This window comes from Hydra vulgaris, chromosome 05, assembly GCF_038396675.1.
Source record: "Hydra vulgaris chromosome 05, alternate assembly HydraT2T_AEP".
NCBI lineage: Eukaryota > Metazoa > Cnidaria > Hydrozoa > Anthoathecata > Hydridae > Hydra > Hydra vulgaris.
In genome coordinates, this window is record NC_088924.1 from 2,487,501 (window position 1) to 2,506,052 (window position 18,552).

The 18,552-nt window shown below is 28.6% G+C and overlaps 1 protein-coding gene across 2 annotated transcripts; it reads right to left on the bottom strand.

The window, feature by feature from the left end:
* Positions 1-1,151: 1,151 nt before the first annotated feature.
* LOC136080448 (sterile alpha motif domain-containing protein 9-like) lies at positions 1,152-18,521 on the bottom strand. 2 transcript variants are annotated; one of them, XM_065797090.1, is made up of 3 exons: positions 17,671-18,521; positions 6,186-6,995; positions 1,152-4,599 (listed from the first exon to the last, which is right to left on the bottom strand). In XM_065797090.1, the coding sequence occupies exons 1-3, from the start codon at positions 18,146-18,148 to the stop codon at positions 1,172-1,174; spliced, it is 4,716 nt and encodes a 1,571-aa protein (XP_065653162.1). In that variant the 5' UTR covers positions 18,149-18,521; the 3' UTR covers positions 1,152-1,171. The 2 variants fall into 2 exon arrangements, with proteins under 2 accessions (XP_065653162.1, XP_065653163.1); XM_065797091.1 differs by lacking the exon at positions 6,186-6,995 and having other exon boundaries at positions 17,671-18,228.
* Between the last annotated feature and the right edge of the window lie 31 nt (positions 18,522-18,552).

Sequence of the window (18,552 nt, forward strand, 5' to 3'; positions counted from 1 at the left end):
TGTTTGTTTGGGCTCCTTATTTGAAAACTGATATAGCTTCGATTGAATCTGTTCAACGCAAAGCCACAAAATGGGCCCCCAGCCTGAGACACCTTCAATACTGCGATAGATTAAAAAGGTTAAACCTACCATCGCTTGAGTTTTGGCACCTACAATGCGATCTAATTCAATCTATAAATTAATACATCGTTTCGATTTAGATAATTTAGATTACCTACCTAAATTTATTAGTTCCTTATCACGTGGTAACCAAAACAAAATAAGGCGTGAGTAGTGATTCTTCCCGGGAAATTCCCGTTAAAAATTTTATTCGAATTTCCCGGACTCCCTGGAAATTTTTTTCCAGGATCCCGGGATTTTTGTACAAACATTTATTTAAACTTTTCCGCCAAATTAAGAATTTTTTGTTTTCCGTTGATCTTGTTGAAGATCTTGTTGGTTTACTATGATTTTTAGATAATCCACAATCTTTAAAAAGTGATATGGATGATGACTTATTTAGCATACCATCTAAAGCAGTTATGACAGCTATCTCGATGCACTATTTTTTTAAGAAGTCACTTGAAGTTCGTAAACAGTTACAAAAAATAAAGAGAAAAATAGAAAAGTGTGTTTAGTAATTTTTATTTCTCCTGATGAAGATTTTTTTCGGGATCCCGAGATCAATATTAATAATTCCCGCCATCCCGGAAATGGAAAAAGTCCGGGAAATCGCAATCCCTAGGCGTAAGTATATTCCAAACTGCCTTCCAAGACACAATCAGTTGTATAATCGGTCCGTAAAATTCTGGAACGAACTACCTAAACAAGTAACTCTCTACTCCTCCGTGCATTCTTTTAAAAGTAGGCTAGACTCCTAGTTAAAAAAAAATTTAGAGAAAATATTTATAAAACTGGTTGTCCATAGTGGGGTGTTTTCTCTCCTCGCTGTATCTATACGTTTTATGCAAACATTTACGGCTTCAACTATAATAATAATAAATTATTTTTTGAACTTTATGTTATTTCCTAACTATATAAAAATTATAATTTGTTGCGTAATTTAAAGGCCCCTTACCCTACCTTACCCTACCCGTCATTTAAACATGACGATGTGTGATAAGGGGGAGAGGTAAAATACAGCCTAAACACGATTTATGCACGACCCCTTACCAGCCAAAATAGAGTTTAATTAAAATTGTTTTATATTGTTTACGTCATCGTTGTATGATTTAAGATCAATATCTTCATTGCAGTTGTATGCTATTGGACCAGCTAATGTGAAACCAAGTTCAAAAGTCACATTTTTAGCCATACTACCTTTGGGTATTCTTAGATGAGCGCATCTAATTTTTAGTTTTGTTCCATAGGGTAAAGTATATTCGACTTTATTGTCAAATATTTTTCCAGTCAATCTACAATTTCCAGTCAATCTACAATTACTTGATGGACTTTGATTACTTGATGAAATTTTCTGATACCCAATTCGATTTTGTAATGCATAAAGAGGTTTATGGTTTAAAAAATGTTTTCTTTTTTTAACTGAACGAATGGACGAAACGGAATATATATTCTGTAGTTTATCAATGCAACTCGCCATTAAAGATTCGTCGTAAGTTTTAGCTAAAGAACTTTTAGTACTCTCTTTTTCAGTTGGCCAGTTCAAGACTGTGTACCAAAAGTAATACTCATACATTTCTGTTTCCGCTTGTGCTACATGTTTACTCATGAAACACGCAACATCAAACTCAAATATTGGATACTCTGGATATAATGCAAGGTTTGCATTCAAGAAAACTAAAATAAAGTTCATATCAAGGCTTTTTATATCCCGTTTTTCTTTTTCATAATATATTTTGAATGCCTTGACGATATTATGCAACAAAAGCTTTTCTTTAGGCTTACTATCATAAACACGATAAAGATATTCAACAAAATTAATCTCAAAATAAATTTTCATCTTGTTCAATTTATCTTTCAATGACGTTTTGCTACTACCTATTACATCTGGAAGTTTTTTAAAAAAGTTATTCGAAAATATTTTATTAAATTTTTCAAACAAACTCCCTAGTTGTTCAGTAATCTGATATTTTTTAGAATTTCGATTTGAATCAATCCTTTTCATTACGGCTTTCATGCAATTAATCACTCGGTCATAAACATCGACCAGAAGCGAGCCGTACTTTATCAAATCTATATCATAACGCTCAGCAAGTGGTTTCAAATTACCCTTTTTTCCAGAAATGAATCTTTGAAAGTCATTTTTTTCATTTTCTCCATTCGCCAATTCTAACAATTTTTCTGCAACACATAAGTTAACAGTTATTTCTCCTACGTATCCTTGAAATATAAACGGATTCAAAAAGTCGTTGTCATTAAAATCATCTTCAATTAAGTCCATCTTTGTCGTCGAGTTAGCATTTTGATTTTCGTAAAGTAACTGCGATTTTTGAAAGTTTTTAATAGCTTCAGATGCGGATCGTAAAATTTCATTTATCATAACTTTGTTATCATCAAGTTTGAAATAATAAGTTACTTCTTTTTTATAAATTTGTGCTAAAGTGTCATAATACCTGAAGTTGTTAACATTAATTTCTATGGCCTTCCGCGCGCTCTCTTTAGCTAGGTCTAGTTTATCAATGTTTAAGTAAAGCCTAGATAAGGTCTGGTGTATCATTGCTGACCCAGTGTCAATCTGCTTAATGTTTAAACTTTCTAATGTGATTATAACTTTTTGAAGAAGCTTAATAGCCAAGTCTGAATTTTTATTTTTTAACTCTAAAATTAAAGGGGAAAACTTCTCTCTTATGATCGCATTTTTCCATTTACGCCGTACAACCATGGCACGAAAATCTTTTAACAGTTTTTGCCTTAAAAATAGATGATTTATTAGTGACTTGTTATCAAACACTTCGTACAAAACATCTATAACTGATTTGTCTTCTGATTTTAAAAACTTGTGAATGATAACTTCAGCAATTTGACAGTGTGTAATCTCTACAACCTCGTAATCACCAAACTCATCAAGTACCCTTTTTTTCCGAACTAACATCTTAAAATGATCACACACATTTTCTATTAAATTTTTATAATCACCATAGCCTAAAAAAAGAGAAGCATGAGACAATGAGAGGTTACTGTCTGCATAAAACTTGAATATCGCTAAAATTAGAAGAAGCAGTTTTTCATTAGGATACCCTTCTAAGGCGCATTCAATTTTCAAAATAATTTTTGAAATTCGTGTTTTGTATATACTTTGTTTTTCAGCAAAATCAGTATCACAATAACTGATAAACAAAGTTAGAAAACCAATCATGTCTTCAAGCTGTAACAGTTCAGACTCTATTTGAAAATCAAATTCTTTGAGTTTATTAGAGAAAATTTTACTTTCATTCTCTGAAAATTTTTGCGGTAAATTAAAACAACTATAAAACTTAGATTCTTCAAGTTTATTGTTATGAATAAAAATTATAATCCCTAGAGTTTTACGAAATTTGATATCTTTACTGTAAACCTCGTCTTGAATCTTTTTTTGAAAATCTTTTGCAACTTCATAATCAGTGTCATCCATTAAGATAAGGAGTGGTAAGCATTCTTTTTTCGGAAGTTCTGCTCCTAGATGTAATTTTGGTGGTTCACCAAACGACCTGTGTTGCAACGTAAACGACGTTAAGGTTTCTAGATCTTCGTTTTTTAAGTTTGTACCTTCAATTTTTAAACACCTGAAATTTTCTTTTAGCAACCAAAGCACATTCATGGCTATTGTTGATGCCCCAGTTCCTGGGAGATGCCCAATACCTATAAGATCTATGCATTTATCTTCTGAAGCCTTCATTATATTAATTTTCTTCAAGATATCTCTTACAATTTCTCGTTCAATCAAAGCTTCTGCAACAACTTTACCAATATTTAATTTTTTATAGAAAAAATAGTACAATTTCCAAGAAGGATCTTTTCCTCTGATAAAATCTATCATCGTGTTGTTATAAAGAATTCTATTTTCTTCGGAATCCATTTCTTTTAATTCTTCACATTCATTGGATGCTAATATGTATATTCCAAATTTATTAAATGCTTCAATTACAGAACGTTTGACTTTAATTGGAATACCACTAGATGATTGTACAAATTTGTCATCAATAGCATAATTTGATGTAATTTGTTTGACAAAAGAATCTATTACACTCCATTGAAGATACAAAGAGTTTTGTCTCATTAAGGTAGGTAAATTTCTTGTTTCTGATTCGTTACCATAGGCTTCAATAATAGATTCTGTCATTGCTTTTAAATGTAACCTATTTTGTGAAAGAAAACATGTCTGCTTTAAAATATCGTATTTAATACTTCTATCAGTTAAAAAAAAAAGAAACTCTTTCTCTTTTTCTTTCGAACAACACAAAACGATAATTGCAATGTCATTTGGAGTTGGAACTTGAGTTGGCCCAGTTAAAAAATCAAATATTTTCCGTAATTGAGGCATAAAAAAGCCCTTCCAATCAGTAAATAGCCTGGTTTTTTCATCAGTCTTGCAGCAAGTTATATGAAGAATCGTTTTTCCATAACTATTTAATAAACAATGATCTTTAATGTCTGCATCAAACAGGTTTTCAATTTGCTCCACTAAAAGAAAATGAAAATCAAACTTGAAAAAAGAAAAATGATATAAACAAATATATATATATATATATATATATATATATATATATATATATATATATATATATATATATATATATATATATATATATATATAACGGGTCCGCCATCTAACTTTTTTTTTAACTAGTGCTTATTTCGTGAATGGTAACACTTAGCTCATGTCTGATTTGACAGATAATTAGTTTTATCCTTCCGCTGAACGAATATGGTTGTGTATACGCTTGAACAACGCTGGGAAATATTGTGACATTACTTCGAAAATCATGGTAATGTTGCAGAATGTGTGCGAAAATTGCGTACAGATTTTGGAAGAAGAGAAGCACCGTCAGCTCCGTATGTTCGTTATCTTGTGAAAAAAGTGAAAGAAACTGGCATCCTCATCGATAAACCAAAGCGTGAAATGCCAAAAACAGTGCGTATACCCGAGAATATTGCTGCTGAGGCAGAAAGTGTGCGTGAAGCGCCATCAACATCAATTCACCGTCGTTCTCAACAATTGAACATTTCGGAGACATCATTGAGACGAACTTTGCATAAAGACCTTGGTATGACGCCATACAAAGTCCAATTGGTTCAGGAGTTGAAGCCAACCGACCATCCAATGCGTTTTCGCTTCGCTAAGTGGGCCTGCGATCGACTTACAGAAGATGCCGATTTTGCCAAAAAAATCATCTTTTCAGATGAAGCTCATTTTGATCTTGGCGAGTATGTAAACAAGCAAAATTGTCGCATTTGGGGCACAGAAAACCCGCACGCATACATTGAAAAGCCGATGCACCCAAAACGAGTCACTGTTTGGTGCGGATTTTGGTCCAGAGGCATAATTGGGCCATTTTTCTTCGAAAATGAGCAAGGAGTGCCTGTTACAGTCAATGGCGATCGTTATCGGGCCATGTTGACCGAATTTTTGTTCACAAAAATTGAAAAGGAGGATACTGGCAACATTTGGTTTCAACAGGACGGCGCTATGTGCCACACAGCCGAAGCTACACTCAATGTTTTGCGCCCTGTTTTTGAAGATCGCATTATCAGCCGCAGAGCTGATGTCGTTTGGCCACCTCGGAGCTGCGATTTGACACCGTTGGACTATTATTTGTGGGGTGCCCTCAAAGATAAGTGTTACGCCAAGCCAGAAACAACTGAGGCTTTAAAGGACAATATTCGTGAAGCCATTGGTGAAATACAGCTGCACACAATCGATAATGTGCTTAAAAATTGGACCGATCGTGTAGGCTACTGCATAGCCAGCCAAGGCAGCCATTTGAATGAAATTATTTTCCATTATTAACCGGAAGGATTGTACTTTCAAATAAAAAAAGACATTGGAGAAAATATTCAGTAGTTTTTTTTATAGCATTTTCAAAAAAAAAAAGAAGTTATTTGGCGGACCCGTTATATAAATGTATATATATGTATATACTTGTTTTTATCATTTATATATATATATATATATATATATATATATATATATATATATATATATATATATATATATATATATATATATATATATATATATAAATGAATAATAAGTATTATGATATTACTTGTTATTGAAGTTGGTTTAAAAAGCACATCTTTGCAATCATTGAGTAGCTTTAAAGCGCCGTTGCTTTCTGAATAAGGATTAAAATCGAAAATAGCTTTCCATTCGATATTTGAAATCCATTCTAAATCTCGAATGCTTTCCATCTCGCAGCATGGCTCTTTACATATACCATTAATAACCAAAAAGTAATGAAACTTGTTGTAGAATATTCTGTGTTCTCCTTTACAAACTAACTGTTGAAGTCTAATGTTATTGTCACTAGGCATTTCTTTTTTGTCATTTTCTAACTCTTGTCTGTTTAGAATTAATTGTGGCAGTTTTACGTTCAAAAATTCTTTTTCCTCTTTTTTCCCGGTAACTTTGAAACTCGACGAAGCATTTCTCAAAAAATAAATACCCTTATCTTTATTATTAGGAAAATTTACTCTAAAATTTCGATATTTAGTGATATTGAAAGATGGTTCAATGTCAACTTCTAGAACAACTCTATCTGAACTTTCTAACTCTATAACATGAAGAAAACCTACGCAAGTAGAAAACGCTAATCTTTCTTTTGGAGAACACTTTTGCAAGCATATTGGATTTTTTCCTTTAAAATGTTTTTCTATCCATTCTTCAAAATGAACACTTTCACTGTATTTTATGTTTATGCCAATAATTTCACCGTGTTTGTGCTTTGTTGCAGCTTTTTCATCTGCAACCCCAAAATAAATCGTTCCATTGTACCTTGCGTTCATACATGCTCCAGCAAATTTTCCTAATTTTCTAATAAATGCAGATTCTTTATCTTCAGAGGATATTGGATTATCTAAATTGATCAATAACAAATTGAATCTAAAATACTAAAATAAAACATTTAAAACCCATTTTAAACCGTGAAAGGTTTTATGGAGATAGGGGGAGGAGGGGGGGGGGGAAGGAAAGGGTTTTGGAAAAAAAAGGCAGATTAGAACAGCAAACGTATAGTTTAATTTTTATATCAAAACTTGCGTTAAACAAAGAGCAACTGGTAAAAAAAGGGGTCAATCGAAACCGACGACCCTTCCCACAATACGGGCATGATTATTATTATTGTTAATTTATTTGTTTGAAACAAACAAAATGGTAATTTTGAATTGAACATTATGATAATAAAAATAAACATTTAATTGCAACTAATTTATACTACAACACAAGGCATCAAAAGAAAGAAGAGGCAGCAGCCTGCAAAATTCAGGTTGGCACTCGATGCTACCCGCGCAAATTTATAAATTTAATAAATTTATAAATTTATAAATTTAACAACTTAATTTAAATTTATTAATTAATAAATTATTAAATTTATAATTTAATAATTTATTAAATTTATAAGTTTAATAAATTTATATTAATAATGCATAATATACCCTAATTAACGCATTAATATTAATTAATGCATAATATACCTTCAAATTTGTTATTAGACACAGTTCTAATAACACATAACGATGTTCAAACTAGATTTAAAGCACTTGATAAGTCAAAAGCGGTCGGTTTTGATTTAGTTCATCCTTATATTTTAAAAGAATGCAGCTCTTTAATATCATACCCATTATATTTAAAGTTCAAAAAATCAATTGAATCAGGTACTATACCAGATATGTGGAAAAAGGCAAATGTTATGTCACTTTTCAAAAAAGGAAGCAAATTAAAAGCATCAAACAACAGACCAGTCTCGTTAACTTCAATACCATGTCAAGTATTGGAAAGAATAATAGCTGATTGTATCATGCAATACCTGATAAAAAATAATTTACTTTCAAAAAAACAACATGGTTTTATGAAAAGCAATAGTTGTACAACAAACCTATTAGAATACCTAGATATTTTAACAGATGTGTTTCATTATGGAACACCGATAGATGTATTGTACACAGACTTTAAAAAAGCTTTCGATCGTGTTTCGCATAAAAAGTAATTATCTAAGTTATTGACTTATGGTATTTCTGGTAAACTTCTTAAGTGGATAGTCTGCTTCTTAGCTAACAGAAAACAACGAGTGGTTTTAGGTGAAACTGTGACAGATTGGGTTGATGTTCTTAGTGGTGTACCACAAGGGTCTGTTTTAGGTCCTCTCCTTTTTCTGGTATTTATAAATGACTTACCAGAAAACTTTATTAATGAATGTCGTTTAAATGCTGATGATAAGATAATTGCACCCATTTCTTCTCAAAATGGTTCACAATTGTTTCAAAATGATAATAATAAACTTGAAGAATGGTCTACAAAATGGAAATTAGGATTAAATTTTGAAAAATGTAAAAATATGCACTTTGGTTCAAATAATAAAGAATATTCTTATTTTATGACTAATAACAATACATTAATTGAAATTGAAAAGTCAAAACTAAAAAAGACATAGGTGTTTTTATATCAAGCGATTTAAAATGGGCCAAACAAGTAAAATATGCAGCCAGTAAAGCAAATAGTATGCTCTCACTACTAAATAATACATTCAAGTACAAGGATAAAGATCTAATAAAAACACTGTATTGTACGTATGTTAGACTAAATTTAGAGTTTTCGATTCAAGCATGGAGTCCGTATTATACAAAAGTTGTTAATGAACTAGAAAAAGCTCAACGAAGAGCAACCAAAATGATACCGAAACTAAGACATCTTGAGTACGAAAATAGATTAGAAATTTTGGATATGACAACTTTAGAGACTCGGCAGCTAAGAGATGACTTGATCCAGCAATTCAAGATATTTAAAGGTATTGAAAAGATTGATATTAAACAAAATCAAGAAATGAACTCTATTTCCTTATCAGGTCCAGCATCTAACAATAGAGGAGCGAAACATAGATTGAAACCTGAATTGGTTAGAAATTGTATGAAAAGGCAATATTTTTTCAGCAATAGAGTCGTTTATGGATGGAATAGTCTACCAGCAGAAGTCGTTCAATCAATTACACTTAACAGCTTCAAATCAAACTTGCAATTGGTTGATTTAAAAGCAATAGCAAACAAGACGAAAATCAAGAAAGCTTAATATTAACGCTTTTTTATTTAAAACTAAACGGTAAATAATATATACCGGCTGTCCTAGATTATATTGGCTGGCGCTTTATCAGCATTAACTATTACTATTACCATAAATTTAATAAATTTAGTAACAAATAAATTTATAAATTTATTAACAAATAAATTTATAAATTTATTAACAAATAAATTTATAAATTTATTAACAAATAAATTTATAAATTTATTAACAAATAAATTTATAAATTTATTAACAAATAAATTTATAAATTTATTAACAAATAAATTTATAAATTTATTAACAAATAAATTTATAAATTTATTAACAAATAAATTTATAAATTTATTAACAAATAAATTTATAAATTTATTAACAAATAAATTTATAAATTTATTAACAAATAAATTTATAAATTTATTAACAAATAAATTTATAAATTTATTAACAAATAAATTTATAAATTTATTAACAAATAAATTTATAAATTTATTAACAAATAAATTTATAAATTTATTAACAAATAAATTTATAAATTTATTAACAAATAAATTTATAAATTTATTAACAAATAAATTTATAAATTTATTAACAAATAAATTTATAAATTTATTAACAAATAAATTTATAAATTTATTAACAAATAAATTTATAAATTTATTAACAAATAAATTTATAAATTTATTAACAAATAAATTTATAAATTTATTAACAAATAAATTTATAAATTTATTAACAAATAAATTTATAAATTTATTAACAAATAAATTTATAAATTTATTAACAAATAAATTTATAAATTTATTAACAAATAAATTTATAAATTTATTAACAAATAAATTTATAAATTTATTAACAAATAAATTTATAAATTTATTAACAAATAAATTTATAAATTTATTAACAAATAAATTTATAAATTTATTAACAAATAAATTTATTAAAAAATAAATTTATAAATTTTATAAATTTACCAATTTATTAAATTTACCAATTTATTAAATTTATAAATTCATAAATAAATTTATAAATTTATTAAAATTATAAATTTAATAAGTTTATAAATTTATAAATTACGAATACACTACAAATTATAGTTTGCTCAATGATCCACAGGTTTTATTTTAGGCATTCCTAAAATAATTACCACAGAACTTGTTGAAACCTTTATATAAATTTTATAGCAACTTTCAATATTTATTACAAACTGAACGATTGATCTCTTAAAAAAAGTTTTTTCTAGTTCATCTGACAATTTTCTACTTTTCAAAGCACTCACTTTTTCTACAATAAATTAAGTATATTTTTCAAGTTTAGCATCTTTTTTGAAACTTTCTAAAAACATGATAAAGTCACTATTACAAAAATAATCATAGTTTTCTCTTTCTTCAGCCATTGTATATTTCTATTTTGTGCACGGTCAAAGCCACACGATTGCAGTTTCAACTTGATAAAGTTTTTGTTACGCAAAGTTCTGAGTTTCCAAACCAGTTAAGTATATAAACTATGGTTCTAGATTATAGTCAAATTATCAATCGGTATTTGATTTGTTTGATTATGTGGTATATAGGCGAAAAATTGCCTATTTGAAGCTGATGGAGGTTTACATCAGTTACAGCCGAAGGAGGCTTACATGCCGATGGAGGCTTACATGCCGATGGAGGCTTACATGGTCTAACAAATGGAGCGGCACAATTTCAAAGAACAATTGAACAAAGAGAAATTGAAAGATAATTTTGCTTATCCTGACAATTTGACAATCTGTGGTATGACACAACAAGAACACGACTACAACCTCAAGCACTTACAATACTGAAAACCTTATAGCACTGAAAAATGTGTTTTCTCTATCAGATCTCTGAATCTTCTTGATTATGAAGTCAGTTATCAGCAAATCAAGCCAGGCACTGAACGACTCCAATCACTTTGAGAACTAGCTGTTCCTGTTGACACAAAATCCCTGAAGCGAACAATGTTTTCATACTATTCACGCTGGATCCCCATTTCTCTAAAAAGATTGCCCCATTAGTTAAAATTAAATCATTTCCTTTGGACTCATCATGTATTAAAGCATTTAATACGCTCAAGAAAGACATTGAATGTTCTGTTACGTTTTCTATTAATGACAATGAACCATTCAAGTTAAAACTTATGCTTCTTATTCAGCAATTGTCGGGGTACTTAACCAAAACAGAGGACCGGTTGCTTTTTTTTTTTTTGCATTCGTTAAATCAATTTGAGTTAAAACATCCCCAAACTGAAAAAGAAGCATGTGCTGTTTGAATCTTTCCAACATTAGCGCTATCTTCTACCTGGAAGGCATTTCAAGCTTTTAACTAATCAACAATCTGTATCATTTATGTTTAACAAGAATAATAAAAGTAAGATCAAGAACAAAAAAATTTATCGGCAGTGTCTTGAACTTTCTTGTTACAGCTTTGACATTGTTTAACGGAAAGGAATAGATAATATTGCACCTGATACTTTAAGTCTTATGTACTCTTCAGCCATGAGCTTGTCTACTCTTTCATCATTACACGATTCATTATGTCACCCTGGAATCACTAGAATTACTACTTTTGTTTGTTCTCGCAACTTACCGTTTTCAGTAGATGATGTGAAATATATTACAAGCAACTGTTGAGTTTGTCAACAATGCAAACCATCTTTTTACATATCGCCAAAATTCAAACTCATTAAAGCTAATCAGTCATTTGAAAGACTAAATGTCGATTTTAGAAGACCTATACTTTGAGCAACCCGTAATATATATATATATATATATATATATATATATATATATATATATATATATATATATATATATATATATATATATATATATATATACATACATATTTATAGCAACTATTATAAATGTATTATATATATATATATATATATATATATATATATATATATATATATATATATATATATATATATATATATATATATATTTATAAATATATGTTCACCGTCATTAATGAATATTCTCGGTTGTTTCTCTCAACTCTTCATCATTTTTGGTATGCAAACTTAGATTCATTCTGAATATTCTGAATAAATAAAAAGGGTATAGCTACCAGAAGAACATCTCCGTATAATACTTAGGGAAACGATCAAACAGAACAGTACAACAGTATCATAAAACAATCAAACTAGCAAACAAAAACAATCAAACTAATTTTTACTAAAGTAAAAGTATTAGGTACCACACTTTGACATCAGATTGTGAAAAATGCTTAAGGGCTATGCATGTGGGCAGTTCTACGTGAAAATATTTATAAATTATAAAATTTATAAATTTTTAAAATTTATTAATTTATAAATTTATTAACAAATAAATTTTTAAAATTTATTAAATTTTTCACAATCTGATGTCAAAGTGTGGCACCTAATACATTTACCTTTTTTATGCGGTTTTCTTAGCAAATCCTAACAGCTCCTCTATTTGAATTATAAATATGAACATGTCAGCTACTAATTTGATCTCATTTATGCTTATTATTATAAAATATAAATGTAAATTGAAAAAAAAAATGACAGGGGGGGGGGGGGTCATACAATTAATAATATGGCGGATTTTTACCTTATATTGCTTAAATTAGGCCGTTTGTTAACTAAATGCTATAAATGACTGTTAATAATGACTGTTATCATGGTTCAAAAGAAAGTTGAAAAAATTGAACACTGTTATATATTTGAAGTGGGTAAAAATAATTTAAAATTACAGATTTTTAGCCAATATTCCACAAATTAGGACATTTAAAGCTGCAAATTGTTATTAGTAACTGTTATCAGTCTATCTTTTTCTGACTTGTCATGATTCAAGGAAAAGTGAACCTCACCAATCAAATTAAAAATTTGTTACACATTTTCAGGGAGTAAAAATAATTAGAAAGATATTTTTTTCATAATTTTATTCATATAATTTTTTCATATTCATTTTATTCATTTATTCATATTTTTAGCCAATATTGCACAAATTAGGCCTTTTATAAGCTGTATCATATTAATGATGTTATTTGCTTTTTTCAGTACTTCGCCACAGCCACAACCCCAACCAAAATATAACGCCATACCCCACGTATTATCGGTCAATTATCTTTTGAATGCAGTTTTAGGATTTCCTAAGAAAACCATATGTTTTCAAAATTCATTGATTTAGGTACCATCCTCAAAGTGCTAAAGAAGTGGTTTTGGATTTTAATAATAGAAGGTTGTTGCAATTGAAGTATATCAAAAGAAAAGATTATATACTTTTTTAAATTTTTATCAACGAAACAACAAGATGAAATATTAGCATAGCAACAACCATAATAATAAATATTATTATTAAACATATATATATTATTATTAAATATTATTACAATCATCCTGACATTTTTTAATATCAAGTAAATAATTGATTAAAGATCTAATCGAATATAAGTAGTGCATTATCGCAGTGATCGCCAAACTAACAAATCATTTTCAATTTCATTGGACAAGGGGCATAGAATTTCAGGGAGATCAAATGACTTATCCGGTTCTTGTAAATGGTTTGTAGTAGATTACCCTGATGCGTTTAGACTAGATGTTCTTGTGTCTGCAGGAAATTCTTGAGTTAGAGGTGCAAGATGGCAAATATAAGTTTTAGATTTACAACTACTGATATGCCTAATTAGCGCATATATATATATATATATATATATATATATATATATATATATATATATATATATATATATATATATATATATATATATATATACATATATATATATATATATATATATATATATATATATATATATATATATATATATATATATATATATATATATATATATATATATATATATATATATATATATATATTACGGGTTGCTCAAAGTATAGGTCTTCTAAAATCGACATTTAGTCTTTCAAATGACTGATTAGCTTTAATGAGTTTGAATTTTGGCGATATGTAAAAAGATGGTTTGCATTGTTGACAAACTCAACAGTTGCTTGTAATATATTTCACATCATCTACTGAAAACGGTAAGTTGCGAGAACAAACAAAAGTAGTAATTCTAGTGATTCCAGGGTGACATAATGAATCGTGTAATGATGAAAGAGTAGACAAGCTCATGGCTGAAGAGTACATAAGACTTAAAGTATCAGGTGCAATATTATCTATTCCTTTCCGTTAAACAATGTCAAAGCTGTAACAAGAAAGTTCAAGACACCGCCGATAAATTTTTTTGTTCTTGATCTTACTTTTATTATTCTTGTTAAACATAAATGATACAGATTGTTGATTAGTTAAAAGCTTGAAATGCCTTCCAGGTAGAAGATAGCGCTAATGTTGGAAAGATTCAAACAGCACATGCTTCTTTTTCAGTTTGGGGATGTTTTAACTCAAATTGATTTAACGAATGCAAAAAAAAAAAAAGCAACCGGTCCTCTGTTTTGGTTAAGTACCCCGACAATTGCTGAATAAGAAGCATAAGTTTTAACTTGAATGGTTCATTGTCATTAATAGAAAACGTAACAGAACATTCAATGTCTTTCTTGAGCGTATTAAATGCTTTAATACATGATGAGTCCAAAGGAAATGATTTAATTTTAACTAATGGGGCAATCTTTTTAGAGAAATGGGGATCCAGCGTGAATAGTATGAAAACATTGTTCGCTTCAGGGACTTTGTGTCAACAGGAACAGCTAGTTCTCAAAGTGATTGGAGTCGTTCAGTGCCTGGCTTGATTTGCTGATAACTGACTTCATAATCAAGAAGATTCAGAGATCTGATAGAGAAAACACATTTTTCAGTGCTATAAGGTTTTCAGTATTGTAAGTGCTTGAGGTTGTAGTCGTGTTCTTGTTGTGTCATACCACAGATTGTCAAATTGTCAGGATAAGCAAAATTATCTTTCAATTTCTCTTTGTTCAATTGTTCTTTGAAATTGTGCCGCTCCATTTGTTAGACCATGTAAGCCTCCATCGGCATGTAAGCCTCCATTGGCTGTAACTGATGTAAGCCTCCATCAGCTTCAAATAGGCAATTTTTTGCCTATATACCACATAATCAAACAAATCAAATACCGATTGATAGTTTGACTATAATCTAGAACCATAGTTTATATACTTAACTGGTTTGGAAACTCAGAACTTTGCGTAACAAAAACTTTATCAAGTTGAAACTGCAATCGTGTGGCTTTGACCGTGCACAAAATAGAAATATACAATGGCTGAAGAAAGAGAAAACTATGATTATTTTTGTAATAGTGACTTTATCATGTTTTTAGAAAGTTTCAAAAAAGATGAAAACTTGAAAATTATACTTAATTTATTGTAGAAAAAGTGAGTGCTTTGAAAAGTAGAAAATTGTCAGATTAACTAGAAAAACTTTTTTTTAAAAGATCAATTGTTCAGTTTGATCTGAGCAAACTTTAATTTGTAGTTCTGAATTTGAAGATGCTGCTACATTATTATTAATAAAAACTTGCAGAAAAGATAGCATCTTGTTATAAATATAATACATCTAGTAATAATAAAACATTAAATACATTCATAACACGTGGTAGAAAAAAGAAAGGAAACCGATAAAAAACAAAACAGGAGAACAATCCTAGAAAGAATGACATTATAATAGCAATAATAAATTGCGCTAAACAAAAGTAATTACATTAAATGTGTGGTTGATTCATAAAAGTTACAAATAAAAACATTTCTTAGTAAAAGTTCTTGTTTTTATTTTTATTGTGAAAAAATTGATTGTATATAATTACCTAACCTAACAGAAACCTTTAAATTTCATCATTATTAAAATACTATTTTTGCCCCTGTTCCTATAGCACTGCATATATCAGGGTGTTCACATAGTCTTAGTTAACTATAAAAAATTGTTGTATACAAGTCTGTAGCACAATAAGGTCCTCAGATATTTAATAGTCAGTAAGAATTTCAAAATTGGATAAAAATGGCGTCAGTGGCCGCATGAAGAGAACTTTCTGAACCAATTTAATCATAAAAATAAATAAATTATGAATTTGTTTATAATAATTGATTTCATAACTACTAATCTTCATATGAATGAAGTTAATCTTCATATAAATACATATGCCGAATATATTGTCCATAGCACCAATTAAAAACCTTTAACTAGCACAAGAGGTTGCTGCTAAGCAAAACTAGTTATCTATAGCAACCAAATTAAAAAATACTTCCTTAATTAGGATCACTGACCTTATATAAATATGCAAACCAAATATAGTGAACAAAACATAAATAAAAAATACAATTAACTAAATCCATATCCATTAACTAAATCCATATACCATTAACTAATTTTTTATTTTCATTTGCAACTGTGCGGAACAGGGTATGATACAAATCTAACTCAACAAAACAACTAAGAATGACTAATATAACAAAACTCAAATATTTACTACAAATCCAACAAATAGGTTTTCAGTTTATTAAAACAAAAAAGCAACAGAAAAAGAAACTGAAAAGAAAACATGCAGATGAATTCAGATTTTGTGCCAGTGGCTAATGTAGTTTTGAATCGGATAAAGAAAAACCAGAATCAGTATGTCAATTATTTCACTGTATAAATTATACAAAGCTAGGATCAGTCACAAACAGTTAAGTAACTGACAAAAATGTGACAACCTACAAATATTCACTGTAAATTTGATATAACAAATAAAATAATTGGTATTTGTAGTAAATAATAATAGTAAATGTAATATTAGAATAATAATAATATAATAGTAAAAACAATAAGAAAAAAGCAATAAGACTAAAAATAACAAAAAAACTTATATAGAACAATATCAATACAGAAACTGGAACATCAAGAATAGCAATATTATTAAAGAAAAAAGCAAAATTATGTTAATGAGATTTTAAAAGTATAAAGGATGACATGAAAACTAATTATGGAGATCAATACTTCAACATAAACCTTACTTATGATTTTTATCTTGGATAAATTCCTTAACTTTGCTGATAAAGAGAGCCCTATTTCTTTTTTTTAGTTAAGTTGTCTTGATTTCAGAGGGAAGATAATTCCATGATTTAATGGATTGATATTTTATGTAATTAATACCACACTTAAGTGTTTTTTTTTTAAAGTATTACAGATTTACAAGGTAATAAGATTGGTCAATTAGCAATAAGAAGTATATTGACTATATAATCAATATCCAATGTTACCTTTTAGTTAGATAGTTTACAATGACACTGCTAGACTTTGGAGCAGGAGTTTATACGGACATAATCAACTAATTATCAAATAAAAGTGCACTGAGTACAGCATTATGACCTCAGAAATGCTACAATTTCAAAACTTTTTATTTAAGTTAAGTTAGGTTGTAAAACAAAGTCTGTAGCTTGTTGCTGTAGTCAGTAAATACAGTTATAAGTTTTACAACTGTATTTTGATAAAAATGTAGAAATATTTAGTGATAAACAAAATACTATTATACAAAGTAAAAAAAAAAACAAACCAAAAGCTAGCGTCTTGAACTCTCTAATAGGAACATCCATATTATATCCACTGTTTTCACATGGTAGTATGTATCCAATTTTATATTTAGATCCGCTATACGGTTTACCAAATATTCTTGGTTCTTGTTTATTTTCTTTATGTTTTGAATTTTTATGGTTGGTATTTAAAACAACATTTTCATTTTTACCTGCGTCTTGATTATTTTTTAACTTGTTCTGTGATTCCTTAATAAAATCGGAGAGTTTTTTTCTAATTGTATCTGTTTTTTCTTTGTATGTCGATTCAAACTCATCTTTGTTTATATCCTCTAACTCCAAGGTCGCGTTTTGAACTGCATTTAATAGTTCGTCTGCTTGTTTAATTTTTTCTTTTAATAAATCGGTGTTAACTGAACTAAATTCAAATGGTAGATAGTCATCTATAAACATTTGAGCTTTTCTCAAATCTTTGAGATAAATTCTTTTATTATTTTCCATTACTTATATTAACATTAAAAAACGTTTAGATCGTACACGGCTGTTTCACGCAATGTAAAATTGTGCATTACGTCACGAGTTTAGCAAAAAAAGTTTCCGCATAAAAAGTATTAAAAAAATTCCGCATATAAAGTATAAAAATTCGATAATTTTAAATACTTTTTTTTTTCTATAAACGCTTTCATGTTTAAATAAAAATAATATGATAAATCTATCTTTCCTTGTTAAATAAATCTTTGAATGAAACGGAATAAAAATAAGCATTGTTAAAATATTTTATATGATTTTGGATCACTTTTCTGTTTTTGGCTATTTTTACGGAAAACTTTTCTTGGGCCAACTAAGATTTGATAACATAGCTACATGGTTGATGGTTGAAATTTGGAATACTTAGCAATGAATGT

What these genes read in the sequence shown, in the direction of transcription:
- LOC136080448 (XM_065797090.1), bottom strand. Translation starts at nt 18,148, where the DNA reads ATGGAAAATAATAAAAGAATTTATCTCAAAGATTTGAGAAAAGCTCAA. An exon ending in GTTCAAGACGCTAGCTTTTG is followed by an intron (nt 6,996 to 17,670) that starts GTTTGTTTTTTT and finishes TGATCAATTTAG; the next exon opens with ATAATCCAATATCCTCTGAA. An exon ending in TAAACCAACTTCAATAACAA is followed by an intron (nt 4,600 to 6,185) that starts GTAATATCATAA and finishes ATTTTCTTTTAG; the next exon opens with TGGAGCAAATTGAAAACCTG.